The sequence below is a fragment of the Grus americana genome, chromosome 4 (assembly GCF_028858705.1).
Source record: "Grus americana isolate bGruAme1 chromosome 4, bGruAme1.mat, whole genome shotgun sequence".
Lineage (NCBI taxonomy): Eukaryota > Metazoa > Chordata > Aves > Gruiformes > Gruidae > Grus > Grus americana.
Genome location: NC_072855.1, coordinates 10,282,687 through 10,308,011, shown reverse-complemented (window position 1 = coordinate 10,308,011; position 25,325 = coordinate 10,282,687). Strand labels below are relative to the sequence as shown.

At 37.5% G+C, this 25,325-nt stretch overlaps 1 protein-coding gene across 5 annotated transcripts in view; it reads right to left on the bottom strand.

Annotated features, from left to right (window-relative positions):
- SH3BP2 (SH3 domain binding protein 2) overlaps positions 1–23,916 on the bottom strand; it is a 29,067-nt gene extending 5,151 nt beyond the window's left edge. The window contains exons 1-10 of one of the 5 annotated variants that reach the window (XM_054825254.1): positions 23,347–23,916; positions 18,872–18,950; positions 16,130–16,160; positions 7,468–7,607; positions 6,286–6,388; positions 4,447–4,564; positions 3,768–3,838; positions 3,292–3,380; positions 1,263–1,328; positions 103–691 (exon numbers count right to left, since the gene is read on the bottom strand). In XM_054825254.1, coding sequence (XP_054681229.1) covers positions 103–691; positions 1,263–1,328; positions 3,292–3,380; positions 3,768–3,838; positions 4,447–4,564; positions 6,286–6,388; positions 7,468–7,603 — 1,172 coding nt within the window. In that variant the 5' untranslated portion in view covers positions 7,604–7,607; positions 16,130–16,160; positions 18,872–18,950; positions 23,347–23,916. Of the gene's footprint in view, positions 1–102; positions 692–1,262; positions 1,329–3,291; positions 3,381–3,767; positions 3,839–4,446; positions 4,565–6,285; positions 6,389–7,467; positions 7,608–13,160; positions 13,430–16,125; positions 16,283–18,871; positions 18,951–23,346 lie in introns of those variants that run through there. The other 4 variants (XM_054825255.1, XM_054825251.1, XM_054825256.1 and 1 more) reach the window with 4 other exon arrangements.
- Positions 23,917–25,325: the final 1,409 nt, after the last annotated feature.

The window sequence follows — 25,325 nt, the reverse complement described above, 5'->3', positions numbered from 1 at the left end:
AAGAGCAGCAGATGTCAATGTGAATCTCAGAAATATGCCTGCCAATGAGTTGACTAATCCACAATGGAAAAATGTAATAGTGCATTGTATTTTCGTACTTACTGTAACTGGGGACATGAAGACTTCTCTGGTCTAGGCTTGATTCCAGGGGGCTGGTGGCTTGGCACAGGTGGCTTTGGGAGCACTGGTGGCACAAACAGTCCAGGTTTGCCATGTTCTCTTGGCACTCTGGGCTCTATTGGTTTTTCAGTTAACTGTGACAGCTTGGGTTTACTGCTTGGTAGTGGAGGAGGGGTTCGCGGTGAAAGGTTTAAGGTTTTTAGCTTCTCGCATCCTTCTGAAGTAGCAAGAACTTGAGCTAGAGGCAGAGGCTCTGGAAGCAGCGAGCACGATTCTTTGACACACTGAGGCTTTTTGAAAAGAGGCAGAGGGGGCACAGGGGGCAGCTGTTCACTTAGTCTCCGGCTTGAGGATTGAATCTTTACATTAGGTTCAGCTCGGCACTGTAACTGATGTTCTCTCACGTTTAAGATCTCCTCTAGTTTGATATCAGGTAAGCTTCTTTTAGGAGGCGGTGGTGGTACTGGAACAGTAGATTTTCCAGCAAAGGAATTTGCCCTTGATTCTGAATAGGCAGCTTTTCTGACATGAGGAACTGGTGGAGGCGGGTAGGCTGGGGGCAGGACCATATCTACAGAAAGAAAACATCCAAAACACATGACACACTGAGGGGAAACACAGTACATCAAGAAACAAAACTTTTCAGATTTATTTTCCATGTGAATTAAGTTCGTTCTTTGTCATCTGATCTGATAGTACCCAAAATACTGAATAGGCACTTAACTTTCAGCACAATTCTGAATGTTAAGTGTAGTAAACTCCTGCAATTTTTATTCAGGCATGGCTTATGATGACTTCGCAGAGTTTTCCCTTGGCTAAAAATAAAGAGACCACATTAAAAGCATTACCCCTCCCCCAGACTGATGACCAGATACAGGTCCTTCCAGGGCAGGAGGTCTGCAAGAAAACATGCCCTTAAAGGCATGTAACACACTGTAAATTGTTACTGCTGTTACTAGGAACTTTTGACCCTAAATACCTCTCAAGATTAGATACCTGTGCATTACTTCAGTTATTTTACCACCTGCAATGCTTAAGATATGACCAAGCCAAAATAATAATCTGGCATTCTACATGAACATTGCCTTCATTGGTGGCTGTTCATGGGGCCTTTTGTGAAGGGAATGAAAGAAATCACAAACCATCTTTGACTATGTCAGAAGTATCTGGCTGCAAGTAAGACTCATCATCCTCCTCCTGGTCGTAATCTGCAGATTAAAAAAAACCCAACATTAAAAAAAATAAAATAATCAGTGTGTCAGACTCTGATAAGTACACCTGGAACCAAGAAAGAGTATTGAGTATTTATTGCTTTTTAACAAACAAATATTTTTGAGTTAATTTCTTTTTAAAAGAGGTGGAAAAAAATTTAAAAAAATTTTGGTCCACCTCTTTGCTATTTACAATAGGTGTTTCCTTAAATTTTGATGTAAATTAAGAAAGCCATCTCTTACAACAGTGGGACTACACTGCACATTACTTTCTTTCCATCTTTCAAGTTAAAATTTACTTTCTGGCGACACTTTCTAGTGTTACAGCCTTTCTGAGAAAAATTCAAATCAGTTGCAGACATACAACCAAATGGATGCACTGGCAAAACCAGTTGGAAAAAATAATTCCCAAAACCTAATCCTAACGCAGAAACACTGATGATTTTTTAAGCCTAAGCAAGCCTAGTGATCTACAAAACAATTAATTTTCCTTGCTCTGGCAACAACATGAACAAGAAAAGGACCACAAAAAGTGGCTTAAATGGTTTCAATGTTGCCTTTAACTGTAAGTCAGAATAACCAAGACATGAAAACATGCTACTTCTAGGCAATAATTTCTCATCATTAACTATGATACGAGCCTCAAGGCAATATGCAGTATTTTCCCAGAGAGCATCTGATAAAAATTAGTTTAGCTCTTCTAATTTTCCTAATGTAAACTCCTGCTAGGCCCCCTAACATAATTCATATTGTGTACAACCCTTCCCACCCATGAACACAGAAGTACTAAACTACAATCCTACATGAAATGCTGATGAGTCTGTTTTTCTCTGCTTTGCAGTAATTGAACCGGATTTCCTAAAAAGACTCACTCCTGCCTTTTTGTCCTACTCAGGAAAAATAGCCAGGAATTTCCTTACAGGAAATGAGAGTACTTGCTCTAATCAACCCTGCCCTTAGCAATCTGAAAGGACAGATGGGAAAACGCCTAGTAAAGGAACTATGTTGAACCTTGAGGCGAGGCTTTTCATGTTGGATTTTACTAACACATTTCTTGACTAGGAAGTCCGTTGCTGAAATATGCTGTGAAAGCCTATCTGACAGGCTTTCTGTAATGTCCTCACTTCTAATTAAAAAAATAAACACACTTAGCCAGGACTGTTTACTGTGAAACAACTAGAGCAGTGAACAGGTATCAAACTTTGATTAAAAAAGGCTATGCTGAGAATGAGATTTTCAGAGCCTTACTTTAAATAGTTACTCAGTTTGACAGTCATTGAAGATGTTATCCTGTGTGTTTCACATAGGCCCATCCTATGCCTAATGTAAGATCTTCCTGAACTGGAGGGATGATCAGTTCTGTTTCATACTAAACAGACTACAACACAGATGCAACAACATGCCATTATGGGTGGCTGCTTGTTTTGCAGGACAGGTGAATTAATTTTACAGTCTAGATAGGAGGTAACTAGCTCCACAGTGTTTTACTACATTGTATCTGCGTGTTTTCAGAACATACTTTTAAGTGACTAGTATCTTATTATTATAATTATATTCAATTATTGTCAATAATATTCAATTGCCATAATAAAGACCACTTTGTATTTCCACTCTAGGACCTATGGACATACTCAAAAGTTTTATCTTTTTGCTAGATCTACACTCTCTCCAACATGTAGTCTTAATAAAAATTTTAAATAATATTATTAGGGTGTCAGATACTTCCTTGAAATAATTGAATTTCTTGAGCTACCATTTATTTTTACTAATGGTTTATGGCACAGAATATCTGCTTCTGATTTAAAATTACAACTACACATCTTGTAAAAACAAGAATTTACAGTTGCAAATTAGATCGCTTTGCTTAAGCTACGGGAATAGTTCCTGCAGAATCCTAAAGAAATAGATAAGCAAATAAATCTTATTTAAAATTCTAAATCTAAAAGTCTAAATTTGTCACCTTCATTATCTGCTGAATGATGAGAATACTTGATATCGATGGGACGTTCTACTGAGCCGTAGAAACTGTCTGCATCAGAACCAGAGTCACTGCAAAAGAAAAGACAGAGTACCTTCCTTCATCACTGTGCTATGGATCTTGGGACAGTAAACATGTCTGGTAGCAGGACTGCAGCAGTGGAAAAGCAGAAGCAATCTATTCCTGTTTCCTAATTAACAGCCAGATACATTGCTACTGTCATTTTAAAGTTTTTATTTGTTTTACACAAAGCTGACGTTTAAAGTTCTCTTAGTAAAAAGATTTATTTTTGTCTTAGTATTCTTTAAACTATGTGCTAGGAAGGCCTTTGATTCTTACCTCACTGCACCTGTTTTTATGTAACAGTGAATTACTTGTAGGTGCAAAGACCCTAAAACACTATTGTCAAGAGCTAGTGCAAAAGAGATAAAAAACAAATAATGATTAATGGTTGATACCTGAATTCTGTTATTGTTTCTTTCTTCTCATGGTAGTGATCAATTTCCCTCCTCAGGGATAGCATCCAGTTCTAAATAAGAATAAAAATACAACATTCAACACAGTCATCTTTAAATCATTGAACAAAGATGCACAGTACCTGTCCTCTGTAAGAGCAGAGTAACTGTGCAAGGAACCCACACTGAAATAGTGTTTATCCGTGACTTTATATATGTGTTGAGAGGACTTATCAGTCAAAATGTTTTGACTATCTAAAATGCTATAAGAACATATTAAAATATTAAAACTTCCAGTTTGTGAATTTCAAGCTGTTATTTCTAAAGCCAGGTACTTGTTCATAGTATGTTTGTGGGTGAGAGATTTCACTAAATGGGTTTTTCATACTTTGTCAAAAAAGTTTAACATAGAAATATTTGTTCCTTGGCTAAAAATAAAACAAGAAATATGGAGAAAACCATGACATCTAGTATGTCACTTACAGCCATTCCCTAAATTGCAACTTGAACTAACGCTAACTTAATAGTTAAAACTTCAGACGTGATTTTCAGAGGAACCCAAAGAACTAGGTATACAAATTTCAGTGACAGCTGCGTGTCCAGTTCATTTAGATTTTAGGGAAGTACAAGATTCGCTTTCTGCTTCAAGGAAAATTATACTGCAAAAGAAGAAGAAAGTTACCTTTCTTTCATCTTCAGAAGAAGCTGAAAAAAACCATGTCCTGTGCTTCTTGCTAATGTGAACTAACTTGAAAGGAAACACATTGCTTGATGTTGTCTCTTCAGCTGCCCGCATAACCCTGAGAAACAGAACAACCAATACATGAAAACCTTATTCTCTAAATTAATTCTGCTCTGCAAGTCATAAAGCTCTGACAGAAAGCAGTTTTACTGGTCAGTTTTGCCTTACCAAAAATAACCCCCAAGCCCAGGAAAACGCCACCAAAATCCCCATATGTGCATTTGTTATACTTCTCCACTAAAGTGGTAGAAAGGACAACGTAAGAGTGCTGACAGGAGAAAAAGCACTAGTTAAACCATAAGCCACTTAAAAATGGATGCTTTCACCTGTACAATAGTTTTAATGAACTGCATTAATTCACAAGCTTCACACCATGGCAAGAAGGATTTAGGGTGCCTGTGGTCCTTATTTCAGAAAGGTACAGAGGAGAAATCAAAACACAGGCGGTCCATGAAAATAAATGAGAACTAATATTAAAAGTTAAATTAATTTTGACACTTTTCCTTTTTAAAATAATAAAGTGCAAGAAATGTTTATAACAAGCATAACTCAGCCTCTTTCACAAAATGCATTAGATATGTTTGTTTCGTTTTATTTTTTTCCCCCGGAGGAGTCTCAAATGAGGAAATTCCTTACACACACAAAAATTTGGTTGTAAATGCTCACTATGAGGCTTTGGAACAAATAGGGAGACTAAAACCCTAAGACTGTGGGTAATCTAAAAGTAACTTTAAGATTTATTCAGCATAAGCCACAGAGAAATCTTATTAAAGTTTTTACCATCATTCTTGTACACTATTTCCATAAGTCCTTAATATTTAGGGAAGGTGGTTTGTAAACATAGGAAAAAAAGATTGTCAGAGACATTTGGTTAGGTACCTAATCAAGATGACATTGTTTTGGCCTTTCAATACTTAAAGGGGGCTTATAAGATGGGGACAAACTTTTCAGTAGGGCCTGTTGTAAGCATTCCTATAAAATACACCATTGTTGTGGTCAGTCAGGAAGCTCTTATGTTCTAACAACAGATATTTCCTTATTCCAAAAGTCTGAGAACATTATGCAGTACAAGAATAACATACATGTTTACAAATACAATAAAATTGCAGTGGTTAGGACCAATAATGTGGTATTTCTCCAAATTCTCATCAATTACAACAGCAATTTCCCAAAGTTAGGTTGGACTTCTATTAGTAGGCCTTGTATGTAGCTGCACTCAGTCAGATTCTGATAGTGCTAGTTAACTTGAAAGTCATTATTTTTGTCTTCGACTTAAAAAGCAAATATTAAGATTTATAATGTGTAGCAAAATGAGCCAGACATTTTGCAAATGCATTCTCTCATTTTTCACTCTTGTAGTTGATTCAATTTTGACGCTAATTAGCGTTACTGAATCGGTAACTCCATAAAAATTCCTTTCTGATTCCCTTCTGGTTTTGTGAGGATCATTGAAATCACTAGAGAACAAAGATTGTTTGTGTGAAAGAACCCACGTGTATCTGCACGTGCAAAGTCTCCATTAAGTCAGTAACAAACGTAAGCCCATTGCAATTTTAACAGCTTTACTGATTAAATTACGAAAGATGAAAGCTATACCCTTGCAAAGCACAGGAAATGTCATATATACAATCTGAAAGGAATACATCTCTTGGAATCCGAAATCAGTGCTTAACCCAAACAACAGATGTAGTTGAGTTTAACTTAGTTGGAAAGGAAAGCCATAGCCCTCTGCATTAAGTAAAAGGAGCTTGGGTGTTAAATAAGTTCTTTGGCACTCACCTGTTGTAACCATTCAAAGAAAATGCACCCTGTGGAGATGCAGATGTGCTGCTCTTAAAATAGTAAATACATCCCTCATGGATAATCACAAATCTCAATGGCCCTGAAAAGATAAAGAAAAGAGTGAGCAAAATATAAATCCAAAGGCAGTACATTAATTAAAAACTCTTAACTTGGGTAGAATTATTGTTAGTAATTTTACTAATCATTACAAAAGAGCACAAACTAGTTAAGTGACAGCTTGTTGATGAGCAGCCATATTGTAAAGCTTTCCATTCACAGAGTTTCTGGAGTAAGGGTAGTATTTGCTTCCCTCATTTGAGGGGCAGCTGATCTGATAACTTGAAAAGCAGCCTATGAGACTGCAGGTCTGACCTCCACCTGTGCTCCTTTACTGGAGGAATAAGCTACTGTAAGGATGCAACCTAAAACAAAGTGGGAGAAAGGCAGCCACAGGCTACAAATACATATTTATGTGCATCCCAAAACCACGACAGTATCTCCCTCTCTTCTTTCACCGCAAGTACATAAAGCTGCCAATAAAACGTTTTCTTTTCTTTTTTTAAAGGGGCCAGTATTAATTCCTTTATCAAAGGTAGCAATCTTTGTTCTTAACTATATAAATATAGTTTAGTTATAAAGAAATAGCAAATGAACAGCATATAAATAAACTCCAAATGTTAAGTTTTCTCCATGTAAATCGATTCTGATTCCAGAAGCAATTACTGTTTTTAAGTACAGCCTAATGTTGGCAGTAAGAATGTTTCCATTTCACAACAGCAGTAGGAGATGGGGATATTTTTACAGTACAGAATAACCAACTGGAAAAAAAGCTGAGTACTAATTTATTTTAGAAAAGAATATTTGAAATTGATACATATCCTGGGAATTTGTTTCTGTCTTTAACATCTTACTTGTGAAGGACTAGACAAGAGATTTAACCAAGTAAAAGAAAATCAACCACAACATTTATCACATAAGATTTACAGTTCCAAAACAATTAAAGGAAATTCTTTCAGTATAGGTCTTTCATACATATATTCCAAAAAAATTGTAATCTATTACAGATAAAGTAAGTGGAAGAACAGCTTCATTAAACAGTCTGCTAACATGAAATGTGTTAATGGCCTCAAAGGCAAGCATTTAAAACATTTAATTTAGGTAATAACTCATTCAACTTACACTTTAAGATCTGCAGCTGGGTGCCTCCTTTTTTATGAAGATACCCTGATTTGGTCACTCCTCCAGGCATTGTCAAAAGGTTTTGTGCTCCAATTGCCTTCATTGGGACTGGCCAGACCTGCTCCTGCAAGGCCATCGTTCTGCAATGTAGAATAATTAAAAACAGTTTAAAACTTAGATTTTACTTTAAGAAATAAGTACCAAGAAACAAAGCTTGTTTCCTTAAACAAGTTTTCCAAACAACTAACACGGTTCAGCAGTCAAGTATGTAGCACAGACGGGTGTTCATAGATTCCAGGAAGTTTGTAATGTATAAAAAACATGGTTGCAAAAAGTCCCGATTTATTTTTATACAGCTCTCAAAAGTGATTGACAGTTGTTGAAACAATGGAAGAGTGCTTAGTAAATGTTAAGTATTTATGTTTTAAAAATGCCTCAGATAACACTGTGAGACTTAATCAGGCAGGTGACTAGAAAGAAAATCAGTTTCTTCTCCAAAGTTCCATGCTACACACGTGTACACAATATAATTTTCTGTATAATGAGGGAATCAATAGCCATATTTTAGTAACTGCAATATCCAATACTACTTACTCCTTATATTTACATGTTTTATTCTGAATGAAAGCATTAGCATATAATCCCATACAGGATATGTGACAGCATCCTGTGCAAATGAAGTTTAGCTCAGATTGCTGCAGACTGCTGTTTAATTTATGTATCAGTTATTAACACCATGCTTTATCAAGCAGCTTTGCAGTTACCACTCCTTCTGCTATCATCTTAAACAGGTTACCAAAAAATTAGTTTCTTAGTAGTAGTTTTTCTGTCTGATATATCACTATGATATCTTTCTTTCTTCAACTGGCAACCAAACCAGGCTAAAAATCCTGCTGTGTAATAGAGAAAAGAAATCATGCATGAACTGAATGGGAAGTCTGACCTAGACATAAAATGGTCTGTTATCCTCAGGTGAAGGGCTAGAGACCTTTGCTGGTAAGAGGCAAATTAATGACGTTCCAGTTAATTAGATTCTGATAAAGGAATGATTGTTTAGAACTGAAAAGCTTTTAGTGGAGGACTGAAATCTAGTGGATCCTGTTTGCTGCTTCTTTCCCCAAAAGGGACCGCAATGGAAGTCAACAGTGTAGCTTGGTACAGGAATCCAAGAGCCTACAGCACAACACACCTTCTCGAGCACCAGTTTCTCCAGCCTAAGATGGCAACTTGAAGTACCCATACTGAAAAGAGTAAGCAAGTGATACAGTTTTGTTGAGGGATTAATTGCAACAGTATATATCCATTGTATATGTGTTAGGAAAAACAGAAACGCAAGTCAGTTGATCTTTTCAGTGGATCAGCTTCGGATTTAGATCTAACTGCTCGCCCTTTGCTCATGATGCATGTGTGAGGAGGGGTGGAAATTACTAACAATTTCTACCAGGAGAGTTTAAACTCAATTAAATTCTCTAGGCAGCCTAGAAAACTTCATCACAAATATTAGGTTTTAGTCCCTGGTGTTCTAAAACAGGCACAAGCAGAAAAGATAGGAACCAAGGCCTAGAAAGGTTCTCACAGCAGACACTGCAAGGCACCATGGGTTCCCATTTTCCTCCAGGACCTTCCTGCTCACCAAAATGCAAGTTACTTTTAATGTATTCAGCTATATCCTTCCTTCTGCTATTTCCTCCCTGTTCTTATTATATGATTGAGATCTTTCCAAACTGAGTTGTTCCTTCCTCCTCCTCCTCCCCCACAGTAAAATTTCTAGCAACAGCAATGTGTTAACAGGTCCAAGAAGGGGCTACACACAGATATTTTAAGCTTTTAAGAATTAAAAAAGTAGTAACAAAAGTTATTCTTCCCCCCCCCCCCAACTAGAAAAAACAACCACAAAACAACCTTCAAATTATTTCCCACATCTTGCAGAAAAGTCAAAGTGAGGGAAACGGAACCAGCTGGCTGCTGACGCCAAACCACACGGCAGTACTGCTAGGAGTGATTTCCTTGAAATGAGGAATGCAAAGGCAAGTCCTGGGCTAAATTTTTCTTTTAAGAACAGGCACATCAACATTCAAACATTATAAATTCATCTATGGCTAAGTTATATCAGTCTGTTTCTAGTTACATTAAAAAAAAGATTAAGTAAAAATGGAACCTTTTTATTCAAATATACTCTGATCTCAGTTTTCTTGATCTAACTCTAACATTAGTCTCAATGCCATCCAGCAGTTTCAAGTTTATCATGGGTCTTCATATCCTGTGTGCTTTTACTACAGAGAACGGACCAAGAAAGGACTTAAGCACCCAGTCTTTGGTGTGAAACTGTTCCTGTGATATGCACTTGCATTGAAAACATATCAGAAGAGGCAGAGTTAAATGTCTCAGAGAGGTTATCCAAAACAACCAGTAAGCTGAGATTTCTAAGAAGCCAATGACAAACACTGGGGACAAGAGTTTCCCACCCTAAGTCAATACAGAAAACAGAAATATTTGACTAGGTCATGTTGGCCTGTGCTGCAATAAACTAGTTAGACTACTCACTAAAGCATGCCTGGATGGGGCACCTTCTCCTCCACCTGAAAAGCCCAAATATCAGGCAGACAGGAAAAAAAAAAAAAAAAAAAATCAATCATGGAAGCTGATGAGCAAGCAGGGGAAAAAAAATAAAATTCCAGTTCTACAGTGTGATGACTATAGGATTTAACTGAGGGGGAAGGATATTTCTGCTTCCTCTATTCACAATCATTTCTTACTTTTGACTACTCACTATAAAACAGTCCTGAGAATAGAGACTAAACCTCAGAACTTCCCCATCCCAGCTAAGTGAACAAAAGGAGATGTGGCTGAACTCCATGCAACCAAGTATATTTTATGAGCTAAAGAGCCCACCTAATATACCATGCTTTTCAATAGATTTAGAGGCTGCTATGCCTATTTTCTGGATCTCACTGTGGCTTACAGCACTCCCCATCACATCTGTATGCTCTTCAAGCACTTTCATTTGCAGACACATAGGGAGAACTTTGGCATTCTGAATTGAAATGTTTGAGTTAGGTTTCTAAAATCCATTTAAGTACTTTGAATCTAGTCCCAAGCAGATTTTCTTCTTTTCTTGACAGTACAAAACAATCCTGGAATGACAAGAGATGCTATTTTGCATCAAGCTGCTAGGAGAAAGCTGTCAAAACAATGTAACTGCAGGATCTTTATTGTAGGGGTGGGAGGAAAGAAAAATGGATGCTCTTAAAGATTTTTCTGGTCTTAGCATCTGCTATATGGTTGCCTTTAGTTCACTGAAATGGTTCCTTTCACTCCTGATATTCCTTTAATAATTTTTTAATCCATTACATGAAAAACAGATCAATAGCAAGTACTGAAGTCACTGTAGAGCCTGTTAGCTCCGTGATCATTAAGAACAGAGAGCTATTTTCAAGTTGTTTGTTATGCAGTTACATTCTTGCACTACAAGTCAGAGACCCCACTACAGATTTTCACCCCAGGTGCATAAGCAGAGTCTCTTCCATATTGCTGACAGAGAAGTTAATAGAAAGGGCCCACCAAGTGCAATCAGAGTCAAGCCATGCTCTCTTTCTGATGCCGGTCCTATGTTACAAACAGAAGGTGACGTTACTCATGGATTGTTCTGTGCAAGCTCCTAGTAATAGTTACACACTGTTCTTCCCACTCACCAAGGGACTAAATGCATATTTTTAAATTATGTTTTCAGTTAAGCCCCAAACCCCATTATAAGCGGCTATTGAATCAACCTTCTCCCCCACTGGAACAGCACTGAACTGAACCCTCTGAACCAGAAGACGATGGCAGCAGATAGTGAAAGGCCTTGCATCACTATTTCTCAGATGATCTGCACGATAATTCTATGCCTATGAGGGAGATGATAGGCCTTAAAGTGTAGTAGTAGAAATGGTGGAACAGCAGTTTACAGGATTTGCTTCATCATTCAGCAGTGCTTTTGGAAAGATAGAACAGTGCAGTTAGCACTCTGGAGCATGACAGAGCTTATACAATTACTATTGTAACTACTTCATATATATAAACGGGTCTGCCAGACTGAAAACTGAGCCAATTTGCAGTGTATTGTTAATGTATCAATAAAGTCAGTCCAAGTCTATCACATGAGGATACTTTTCTCAAACACTACCACAATCAGCTGATTTTTATTTTAAAGTACCATGAAAGTCACAACAGCATGAAAAAATATGAAATTACACACTTCTGTAACCTAGATAATGCCAGTCTGATACAGAAGTTTCTTCTGAATCATAACAATACTGTTACCAAGCTCAAACTCCAAATGGAGAGTAGACTTATGTTATTGTATAGTATGCAAATGTATACATCTGTGAAGGAATTTTAACCTATTCACTCAGTCAGCATATGTAGAATAGCTAGATAGGAGGCTGGGGCATAACTTTACAGGCTAGAAGTCCCTCCATGAGTAAAAATGAAGTTCTGCCACATTAAAAATCTGGATTACATTACAGAAGAACACTTATCCCTTTTGGCCTTAAGAGCTATTGGCATTCAGCCCAACTAAAGCAAATACAAGCTGATTCAACTAAGGATTGTATCCTGGAAGAGCCATAAGAACTCAGTTCCTGCTTAACTTCAGCAGGACATGTGGTAGATGTGATCATGTCCACATCTTACAGTATATAGGCATAAAAACACATTACCCTCATCTCTGAAACTACAGCTGCCAAAAGCTGTATTAAAAGTTCTCACTTGTAATAATAATATTTATGGTCTATTCTTGAGCCCAGTTTAGTCATGCTGAAAACAAATAAAAAACAGTCTCCAAAGTTGCAGTACAAAAATTAAGCCTGATCTGAATTTGTTACAAGAACCTCTACACCAATTATGCCTGAGAACTTTTTAAACTCCATAATCTCATAACTTCTAGTCTTTAAATTCTATTTTGAAAGTAAAACCTAGTAAAGCAAGATGCTAGTTTCCTTCTGAATATATAACTTATATATAACATTACATATATAACATATAACTTACAGAAATGAATGTATTCCTCATATAATGCAGAGGGAGACTGAAGTTTCAGTCTCTACAAAAGGCTTAACCAAAAGTGAGCAGCATTACATGCAGCAAAACTAAAATAAAAACTTCCCCAATGTGCTCTCAGCAATTCTGAACAAAAACTAGTTCTCCAATTCAACCATCTAAACATTTACCATCTTTTCTTAAAACTTCTTTCTGCAAAATTTTCAGGTCTCTTCCCTTTATTAACCATTCTCCAGTACTTCTGAAATACTCTTCCATATCTCTCCTACTTTTTTGGTTACACATTCCATTTCTTAATACTTCTAACAGCCCCTTTCACAATAGTCTCTCAGAAGGATTAATAGCACAGTACAAACTGTGTGCAATCAAATAAATCTTACAGGACAAAGAGAATGGAGAACTAAGCCCGACTGAGATACACTGTTCTAAGTAAGTTCACTCAGTTTAACTTGCTTCAACTTGCTTTTCTTTTCTGGCAAATGTTACCAACCAACGCTCGCCTCATCTCTTCCCCCTTCATTTCTTTACCCTTGAATTTTCTGCATGAGCTAAAAGTATTTTACCCCAGGTACAATATTCTACTCTTAGTATTAGTCTGCTCTCTACCTAAAAGAGAAAAGACAACAGAAATACAAGCACAAATATGCACTAACCTGGTGACCGTGCCTGATCGACACATAGTTTTTCTGCTGACAGATTCACCAAACGATTGATTCCTTTGTGATGACAAAGCCATTAATAACTTATGACCCCTCTCAGGCATGACAGGAACATCTCTGCACTTCTCCTCGTTTTGTGTAATTTACGGTTGAAAGTGACTGCGGTAGCTGCTGTACGCTCAACGCACGAAAGGAAAAGAAACCCTGCCCCAACTGCTTGTGCATCTGCACTGCACTGCGGCCAAAAGGGACGCCTAGGCAATGACTTGTTTCCTTTGTTACTTCCTGTTTCCCCCAATGTTAGTGGGCAGCACTATCTTTGTCAGATTTCCCAACTTCCCAGAGAGGTTATAAATCAAACCATGCATACCTCCGACCTCTGTCGGTTGGTGAGCCAGAAAGCAGAGGGGATTTTCCAGTGCTCACTTGTTTCCTACTCACCTTTCAACCATCTACTTTCCCTTGGAAGAAAAAGAAAGTAGCCCTTTTTTTCTTACAGTGTACTCAGGCTCTCACACCAGCAGAGGCACAGCTCAGAAATGCTGCCTGTGCTTTTGAAGAGCTTCAGGTACTGGCACTGCACCACAGAACTATGGTAAGTATTTCATCTCTCTTTTCTCTCCTGTAGCTGGAGTTTGTCCTTCCCTTCTCAACCCAAGAAATTAAAACTAGCCATTTTGAAAGACTGTGCAGCATATACCTGCTTTAGAGCAAGTCTTGCCTGTACATTTGACGCTACACAAACCACAAAAGGCAATAAAATTCAAATCCAAGAGGCTCACAGTGAAAGGGCAACAATTCTACAGGACAAGTATCACCAGCTGATGATGAACAAATGCCATTGTTTTACACTTGTTTTCATACAGAGCTCTTAAAAGGATTCAAGCATTTCACTGACTTTGTCTAGTATTAACCAACACCCTGGGCTAGAAAGTTCAAATAAGACAAAAACAACTAGCAAGTTTCAGAATGATGGACAAAACATGAATATGCCAACTAAATCTTACTTCACATATTTTTTTTTTGAAATTGACACAAATCTGTACTCCAAAATACAAGGAAGAAGTTTCTTTATAATGTCTTTTCTTTTTGTAAACTACCCAACAGTCAAAGTGCAGAAGAAAATAATGTTTCAGATACTGGACATGGCTGTATTGGCTAGAACAGCAATTCTCAGTCTTCACCATAGGGCGCCCATTTGCACTCCTTCCATAGCCAGGCTATGTAGGCAGGGGAAGCAAACCATAAATATCACACACCTGTTGTTACCTAAAGGATCAGCATAGCAACACAAAATCCTGACATTATTTAATAAAAATCAATACCCAGCTGTGTCAGTGGCTTAATTAACAGATTTTTCACACAGAAAAGATGTAAAGAGGAGTACACCTCAGCAGTTTTTTAATTAAATTCACTTGCTGTATCTGCTACAATATCAGTTACCAATTTAGACTTCAAGCATTAATACACAATGCTTTAAAGCAATCTTTCCTCCCCTAGTTCTCTGCTTTCTAAGCATGCTCTAAGTTTGCATTACCATCTTTTCAACCTTGATCTCTACCTCAGTAAAAAAGCTACAATCAAAATGACAGCAGTTGAGTATATGTAACAGTGTGTGTGTGGGGGAATCAGTGGTTCTTTCCTCTTTCTGGTCTGACACACCTAAGTCTTGGTTTTCCCCTCCAAACTCTGCAACTATAGTACTCTTTGGCCTCCACAGTCTCATTCTAATTAGGTCTCACTTATCCGACACATGTTCCTGAAGTACTGCTTTTCCATTCTAATCTTTCTGATGCTGTTCTCTCCCATTCTTCACTTAAGCACTCAGAAAAACAGAATTTTTTATTTCAAGTTCCAAGATCCTCTTTTGATTTTTCTGGTGATTTCCAACACTGTCAAGATGATCACAGAGTTAGAACAGAAGCAATTTCACAAATGCACACACACAAGCTGGTGTTCCACGGAGGAACATATAAAAAAATTTACATGTTTCACAGGTTTGGATGAATGAAAAATTTAGCTTAACTTTCTAGACCAAACATTAATCAGAAGGGTGGTATTTTAAAATTGCAAATAAAGAGTCTGAAGACACATGAAATCCTTATGGATTTAATTAACATGTCTGTCAGGGAAGTGAAAGAATATTTAATTTATCCTTCTTCACAATGCAAAATTCAGTTTTGCAAACAACTCTGGTATATGGTTTTCAGACCACTAATTTTCATTTATCTCCACAAAATCAGTGGTGAGAAGCAGCTTTGCACCAAGGTAACCTAGGGAGAATTTCATTTGGATTTAATTCCAGCAGGGCCACTGTCTGAGGAAGTCAGCCAATCATCTCTGCCATGGTTAGAAACAGTTCTTGCTCCTAGTCAAAAGCAGTCCTACTTATCTTTAGTCAATGGAAAGCAAAAACAATAAAACATACATCTAGCACTATGCTGTCCTTGCCAGTATAATTTCACTAGTCTAGGTGACGGGTTGAGTTGTCTCTGCAGCAACAGAGCTTCCTCTTGCTGACCAATTTACAGGAAACTGCAAGAATGGACTGCAAATAAAAGCAGTATGAGAAGAACACAGCAAGAGGTGAGGCAGAAAAATTAACAAAGCAACAAAAAAAAAATTACCATAGAAACTACTTTCCTTCAGCTGCAGCAAGTAGTCAGCTCAGTAGTCACATTCCAGTCAGAAATATAAGAGTTCATATACTATACATTTCCATAAAAGCCTACAGTATAGTAAGGCATTAAAGAAGGCCACATTCTGTTAACGTTTTACTGACTTTAATGAGCTTGAATCAGGAGTAGATTATTCTGAGTTCTATTATTAATTCTACCAAACTAGTTTAATCCCAAGTTTCTAGATCATAGTGGAAACACATCAACTACGCTGAGAGATGATATATCTGTCAACTGTATACTCCACAACTGCAGATTGTAAAAGAACAAGTGTAAATTACTTGCCTGAATCCTTCATCTGCTAGGTAAGGCAGTCCTGTGAAAAATATGAATAACCACGCATCAGAATTACTTCTGCTGGGTGACCTCCAGAACAACAATAATAATAATAAAAAACCCAAACAAAACAGCAACAAAGGGGAGAAATTAGGCCAGAACTTCCAAAAATCCTTTCAATGCGAAAGAATTCCTATTCTTTAAACTTCAACTATCATAGAATCACAGAGTGGTTTGGGTTGGAAGGGACCTTAAAGAACATCTAGTTCCAACCCCCCTGCTGCCATGGGCAGGGACACCCTCCACTAGACCACATTGCCCAAAGCCCCATCCAACCCGGCCTTGAACACTTCCAGGGATGGGGCATCCACAGCCTCTCTGGGCAACCTGTTCCAGTGCCTCACCACTCTCACAGTGAAGAATTTCTTCCTAACATCTAATCTAAATCGACCCTCCTTCAGCTTGAACCCATTCCCCCTTGTCCTGTCACTACACTCCCTGATAAACAGTCCCTCACCATCTTTCCTGTAGGCCCCCTTCAGGTACTGGTAAACCACAATTAGATCTCCCTGGAGCCTTCTCTTCTCCAGGCTGAACAATCCCCACACTCTCAGCCTGTCCTCATGGAAGAGGTGCTCCATCCCTCTGATCAGCTTCGTGGCCCTCCTCTGGACTATCACTCCCTCATTCAGTTTACTTAGGAAGAGCTGAAGAAGCCTTAATAATATATTTACTTATACATATTTTAAAAAGTAGCTGAAGCCTTGATAATATATATTCAATCAAAAAGTGAGAAACACTTCCGGTCAAAAAGCTTCCGAGTTGTTATTTATAACCCACTGCTTTTAAGCTCTGAACATCTATGGACATATTGTTGGCTTGGAATTTCAAAAGAGCCAGCCAGCGGTGGTGTGCAATAAATAAGCCATACTTAGGAGAAAGAGCACATCAATTTTAAAACAAAGTTGTAACTTTTCTTGGTTGTTTCACCAAACAGCTTGGCACAAGTCCTAGAAGACGATATACTGACTTTGTTTTTGGGATATGGTTAATGTCATATACTGCTCAAACATCTGTACACCAAAAGTACAACCGCAAAGTATTTGCGGTATACACATAGCTTGTAAAAAAACAAATTACGCTGTGCAGCTGGAAGAGAAGAACCTTCTGCAAACTCTCAATAAAAGAACATTATCATTTAACAGATTCCTTTACATCAGCTAGCCTTGAAAAATAACTTAAGACTTCATACTGATGTAAATAAGGGTTGAATTAAAATCAACAGTACAGCTACCTTAGCATAATTTTCTGCTGGCAATTTTATTATGACTAGCTTTTTGAGTTAAGTTTAAGGGATTTCCACTGAATCAAAAGGCCCCTCAAGACTGTATAGGAGCATTCACTCAGCAAGTTAGCTGGATGTCAAGTCATGCCAGACCAACCACACCAGTAACAAACACTTGGTATAAGTAACACTTAAAATAGAAGGCAAGTTCTTAAAAATTTTTGCTGCTTATCATGTTTCTTTAAAATAAATTCAAAAGATACATCACCAAGGCAAGTCTTCGATTCTCATTTACTATTCAAACCAGATGGAGAGGTTCTTTGTTCCTTTTAACTGTTACCTATATACATTCTTGTAAAAAGGACTGTAAATGCTATGATTAACTGATATCTTTCATCAGTACTCGTAGAACAATTTGAACTAGACCATACTTTAAAAAAAATCACGTAACTGAGCAGAAATACAAACATGATTGCCAAAGTCCTATTCCCACAGTTGTGCTGCTGACAGCTGCAAAGGGAGTTTCCCCAAATACACGTAGACACTTAAAGTGGGAGTTTCCACAAATTATTTATTTCCTTGGCAGAAGTTTTTAATTTTAAGATATTACAGTTGAAACAATTTTACTGCTAGGCTGATTTGTGATGTACTGCAAACAATTCTATCACTAATGTACTCATAGTTGATAATTTAGGAGACACTATTGGGCCACAAAATTTCTGCTTACATGTCAAAACACCTTTAAGCATTTAAGCTGGTAAACCACTGAACTTTAGTAAAAGCAACATCTAAATAAAGGCTTTTAGAAATTGACAAGAGGGATTCAAATATCCATTACCGATTATAAAGCATATCTGATTGGTACATTTAACCAACAGACGTCTTGCCATATAAAGTTAAGTCTGTTGTTAGGAAATATTTTTCTCTGTCTTCTTAGAATTTTACTTAAATCAATTTAAGGAACATCATGAGTCCAAAGGAGAAGAAGAAGAAAGGCAAAAAACCCACCTGAGAGGCCTACACTTGTGTTCACCATTTTCTAGCATTTCCGATACTGAAGCATTTTGGCAACACACACAACATCTATCAGTTCATTGTATACTGTGCTTGTACAAGACCACCAAAACTTATATCCAAGACTACTATTGCCAGTTAAGGAGAGTATTTCATGTGAGTGTACATGCAAGTCAACAGAAGAAGTACTGAGTATAAGCAATTTAAAAACATTCCTGCAGCAGGATAAGTAAAAAACAACACATCAAGCTTATAGAGAAAATCCTTTTGAACGTCTATCAGTAAAAAAACTGCAATGAGTAAATTTATAAACTATATTGCTGACCCCAATAAGAAGCTACTAACGGAATACTAAAGAAATTCAGCAAGCCCTGGTATAGAGGAAGCATTTGGTGATGTCATCCATGAGCCCTTCAAGCTTGCATGTCCCTCTTCTGGTGGACTGCACGAACCTTCTATTTAAGGAAATATACCTCTGCAGGCAAACGGCTGCAGCCAGCACCAGAGAGGAAGCTCAACTTCTGTCAGACCCTGGCAAAACAAAACGAGATAAACATTTCCTATTTTTATTTTGCTTGTAAAGAGACTATGTGATACAATTTAAAGACAAAGCATAACTGCAAAGACTCATTCTATACTGTAGTGCTGTACAACACAGTAGATGGTGCTGGCTTTTAAGTAGTGATGCAGTGAAGCATCTCAGAGTTTGCTCTTCTCATACTTGGAAACTCTGACTAGGAACCAGAATCTCAAAATAAACTAATAAGCATGAAAATGTAATTTATAGAATTAGAATGCCCAACTGGGCTGTATTGCTAATGAGTGGTCGCCACCTCCAACAGTTTTGAAGCTCCTTGTTGCTCAAAACCTCTTACAAGCAAGTAGGTGTACCAGAAACAAAGTTTCTTTATTCAGATTCCAACGACTGTTCCCTTTTAAATCACGATAGGGACTTCTCTAAAGGATGTTGTAAGGCGTAAGCATTTTGCCACTCCCACTTCCAACCACTCGAAACACTCAATCAAAGGACTGAAACAGGTAGCAGCATGGATGACAATAATCAGGATTTAAGGCTACCATATATTTCATCACTTAAAAAAGATGTAGTATTTCCCTCTTTTTTTCTTTTAGCACATACTGAAAAGAAGAATTTCTGCAAGCTCATGCTTACTTCTACAAAAGCTGAATTTAATTGTAACCACCAGATCACATGTAGTTGGGATTTTAGGTCAAGATTTTAAAATTAAAACAAATGTACTGCAAGGCTGTGCCAGAAAGACTGCAGTAAACAATTTTAATTTGGAAGACATGAGAGGGAACAGTCATTCCATGTCATGTAACCCTAAAAATGTATAATCAAATGCAATGGGTTTCTTCAACAAGACCAGTTGGACAATGCCATTTTATAATACAATTTCTTTTATGGAAACCACTACTTGCTTCAGAAATATGACCAAAAGGAAAAAAATTATTCCCCTTTAAATCCTGTTTAAATGAACTCCAACAGCAAGGGTTAGCCCAACATCGACCTACGCCTCCAAAGCTGTAGAGTTGCATTCAAAAGTGAGTTCATGCAGGTCTATTTTCAAGTACAGAAGACATACATATGGAATACTTCATAGGACATGAAATAACAATGTTGCTGTTCATTACAGATTACAGTTTGCCTAATAAAATATATTATTGGCATAGTGCCAAAGTTTGCAGAAAGATTTCACAAAAAGCCCACAACGTACTATTAGTGTAACAAACACCTCACAGTAAGATAGGCCAAAGCCAAGGAGCTAAAATACAAGTTCTAGATCCTTGCTTTGCATCTGATCTTGATGTCACTTAACTCTTTTCTTCAAATCGTCTCCTTTTCTGACCTGTCTTGAAAGTCAAGACATACTCTTACAAAAGCCTTTGTAAAGGTTAACTCATTCACACTGGGAAAAAGACTTCAGAAAACTAAAGATAATGGGGATGGATTTATTGGTACGGCACATGTAAAAACCCTTCCTGGAGCTGTGATCATTAATATTTCAGAGGAGGGAAAAAACCCAAAACAAATAAGCAAAAGAAAAAATCTGTAATGCATCTAGCCTAGTGCAGTGACTGAGAAGCTGGAAATACAGAAATCCATCTCAGACTCCAAGATCTCAGTCTCTGGCACTTCAAATGACACCAGCAAATTCTTACACTGGAAGAATATTCTATGTCTTTGTCCAGTTCTTACCCTCTTCCATAAGCACTCCTCAGATCTAACTCCATACAGCCAATCCTATTGTCCCATCAAGTGCTCAAAAAAAGTCTGTAAATGGGAACATTCACTTTAAAAGATATTTCCATTTCCTTCCCATCAAGTCTTCTTTTATAAATTAAGACCTAAGGACTTATTCCAGCCAAGGTTTGAACCTAGCAGAAGCCTGGAATTTTTTTATATATATACACACTCTATAGTCCAGTTAGATTATTTCCCTCCCTCCTCCCCATTTTAATTTGAAGATGCTTCCTGGCATCACATTAACCTATCCTATCTTAGGATTTGGAAAGAAGCAAGTTCTCTTTCTGAAACATCTAATAGCATTGTCTGTTTTTTCCATTCTTATGGTCACATCAAAGCTGGTCCAAAGAACATTTGGCTGACTCCCGGCCTCATTGACTTTTCACCTCCAAAGCTTATTTTATTTAATACACACACTATAAATAAATATATATACATTAAAAAAATAATATCTATACAGTTCTTAAAGAAATGGTGTATGTTATAAACTCCAACAACCCTACTAATCTTCTTAGCAAGATAAGCTACAAGGAATACTTTTAAGAAAGAACGGTGCACAAATGCAATGTTGTTTTTTTAAAAACTCTTTCAGAACAGTATAGCCAGACTCCTTACAGACATCAGCTGGTTATGATATAAGGGCATTCTTCTTTATGACCTTCAAAAGCTTATGTTTTGTGTACTGCCTAGAAATAACAGCCATTATCTCCAGGAAGCCTGTATAGCATTCTTTCATTTTTGGTACTCCATAAAATTCAAGTTTACTCTTACATATGGAGCACATGCCATTTCCAGAAGAAGCTTTTACAATATTTACAGATTATCTTCCTTCTATACACATCCTAGATATTCTTAAGGCATTCTAAATACAAGTCACTTGTTGTACACAATGAAGAGCTGAAGCTGGATTTCACTTGCACAAAGGAAACTGAGGAATTTGGGTCAATGGAATTAGTCCTGTTTCAACCTAACTAATCAAACCTGACATCTTCATACAGTAAATACAACAACAGTTTGCACAGACCAAAGCCAAACGACAGATCATATGTATCACAGATACACTGACTCAGCTGTGTGTGTGTTACTGGCACCACAAAATAAGAGATCTACAGAAGCTGAACTTCAAGGAAAACCTGCTGTTTCTACACACTTTTTAACTATTTAATGGTATTTGTGACTTTTTATATAGCATTTAAAACCATACAGACCGATACATTTAACATCCTCTAAAAAAACCTGCACTTATTAACTACCTCAAACATAGACATGCATTACAAACATGTTTGTATCTACAGCCACAAAAAAGAACTCTCAGCTTTAGAGATGTGCTAGAAGGTGTCAGAAGTGCACTCTGTCCAAAAAGCCTCCCCTTCCTCCAAAAAATATCAAACAATCTTTCATGCATTGTAGTCATTTAATGTTAACTAGTAAGCCATTATTTTAATGAAAAACATTTCCTGGGTTATAATGGAGTTCATTTTCAATTTCTGTCATGTACATCTCCAGCAGATCAAAACCTAACAATCCCAATGCTTCAAACTTAAATTATCTCATTACATACTTGAAAAAAAAATTGTCTACAGAATTGTATAAAACATTTCTAAATTTAGCATCATAGCAGGTTAGCAAAGATGTTGATACAATCACAAAAGCACATAGAGTTTACATGATAAACCAATGGAGATACACCACGAGTAGAATTTTTGCTCCGAAGAATCAGTTTAAGAAAAGGAAAATTACAAGAAGCAGTTTGATTGTTCAAAAGTCTTCTCATACCAGAGAAATAAAAGCATCATTATGGTTATCAAAGGCACATTCTGGAAAATAGCTTGTTTCAAGCAAAACTGCAGACTCTTTCTACCGCCCATTATTCAGGTTATATTCCATCTGTATCTGTGCAGATTTATATACATATACACATTGTATATATAGCATAACACGTGGGAATATAAATAAAAACTATTAATTGGAAAGAACCACCTTTAACAAAAAGTAGCATAATACTACCATTTTATTTAACAATGCTAATCTTTAATTTATTGCTATTTTGGTTTCTTGGAAGAACCATAACAGATGGTGGTTAAATTATGCCAGCTATAACATGGTGCCAATTTTTTTCTAACTGTACAAACAAGTACATCCATTTTTATTTCCATCTAAGCAAGAACAAATATTAAGATATCACACAAGTAGTTGTTCCCCTTCCAAAGATCTCTTGCATGGATCCTCTCCACAAGAAAAAAAAAGTAGCAAAAGCATTAACTTGCAGATTCAATAATCTTCAGTTGACCTATTTTAAAAACAACTAAGTCAAATTGTTCACAAGACATACTAAGACATGTTTACCTTTTAAGTCCAGATAAGACATTACTAACTGTTATTACAATTATAATTTTTTTTTTTTAAATGGGCCATAGGAAAGTAAGAACAAAACCATTGCGCTTCACTTTCATTGCTCCAGTGCCACTTCCTCTCCTGTGCAGTCTACCAGAGAACCAGTAGCTGGCATGGCACAATCAAAAATAATGCATGCAAGGACTGTAATATAGTTTAACTGAATGTGAAAAACTAAGCCTTAAGTCAGAAAGGATGGAGAGAATGCTAGAAAGTATTAAGACTAAAGTATACACAATTGATCTTGAAAGAGTTCTTGCTACATACTGTTGTTGTGGTTTTACCCCAGCCGTCAGCTAAGTCCCACACAGCTGCTCACTCACTCTCCCCTGTCAGGATGGGGGAGGGAATTGAAGAGTGAAAGTGAGAAAACTCATGGGTTGAGATAAAGACAGTTTAATAGGTAAAGCAAAAGCCACACGTGCAAACAAAGCAAGGCAAGGGATTAATTCACCACTTCCCATGGGCAGGCAGGTGTTCAGCCATCTCCAGGAAAACAGGGCTCCGTCACGCATAATGGTTACTTGGGAAGACAAACGCCATCACTCCAAACACCGCTGCTCCCCCTTCCTTCCTCTTTCCCAAGCTGAGCATGACATCATATGGTATGGAATATCCCTTTGGTCAGTTGAGGTCAGTTGTCCTGTCTGTGTCCCCTCCCAACTTCTTGTGCACCCCCTGCCATCCTGCTGGTAGGGCGGTGTGAGAAGCAGAAAAGGCCTTGACTCTGTGTAAGCACTGTTCAGCGATAACAAAATCATCTCTATATCATCAACACTGTTTTCAGCACAAATCCAAAACATAGCCCCATACTAGCTATTACGAAGAAAATTAACTCTATCCCAGCTGAAACCAGGACAACTGTATACCTTGAAGTCTTAAAACTTTAATTTTTTGCTGGTTTGGAATGCGATATATTTTTTCTTTATCGTTTTTCATTCCACTTTGTTAGAGATGTAACTGTTCAGTTAGAAGTCACTAGGAATCTACTCTCCAAGACTCACCATCCCTTTTGATATTCTGGCTGTTCTACAGAACACTGTCCTCAATGATTTTCGTTCTACTATCAGCTCCCTCTTCTTTTTCTAGGTGATGTTGCCAAAATATGCAACATAAAACCATCAGACCTTAGGACACAACAGTTAAATAGTGAATGGTGATATAGTTTATCTTCTTAGTACAGGATTATCAGGAATAGATCAGGTTTGTATTTGCTTTTTATGTGGACTCATGCCTGAATATCAGGCCAAGTTAATATTTTGTCTTTACCTGTGAGCTGCTCAAAAACTTAAAAACTCAACAGTAAGAAACTAAAAAAAAAAAAAAAAGGAAGACTGGCCAACATCATTGCTGTGACTAGTAAAGACTCTGTGGAAGACAGAGCTTTCTCACAACTTCTATTTCCATAAAGGCAAGAATGACACTTCACAACTCCCAATTCATGTGCAAGGTGCATTTCTTCCACACACCTTCTCAATTAACACAGACCAGCAAACACATTTAGAGTAAAATCGTACCAGACCACCAGACCATGAACTTTTCATCATCTCCTTAGGGGTACAAAAATGTCAGGGAATGAGTAACACATGGCAGACTTAACATGTTGGCCAGAATGGTAGAAATGGCATAGGCATAAATCCACTTATCTCATTTGTTTACTCCTTGCTATCTAAAATGGAAAAGAACACTCCAGGACAGAAAGGAATGGTATATGTATAAAGTTGGCAAAAGAAGAGTCTCAAGCAAAAAGACTTCCACTTGCCACATTTCATAGCAAAGACACTGCTGCAAATCCCTTCTGCTTGGCACTCTCTCAATAAACAAAGCCCGTCAACCAAGTGCCACATTCCTTGGAGTAAGATCTCCAACTCCGGACAAAGAGACCTAGCTCCCAGTTCAACAGCCCAGCAGTGAGCTTCCTACTACCAACTAATTATTAAGCAGCACAATACTGTTGCAGCCCATTAGATCAGAGGTTAGTACATCTTTAGTAATTAACAGATTTGTCACTAATCCCTTGCCACCTGCCAACCCAATTTTGCTGGGGAGCAAGCTGCAAGTGCACAAGTGGCATCAGCAACACTGTGACACCCTTCTCTTCCACTAAGATACCCTTCTACCCCCATCAGTCCTCCCATTCCTGTAGGGCCAATGAGCCACAGCATCAGCCAGCTCAGTTAAGCAGAAGAGCTGCCAGGCAGCAGGGAGGAGGAGAAACACAACTGCTCTCCAGTGCAGGAGTAGGG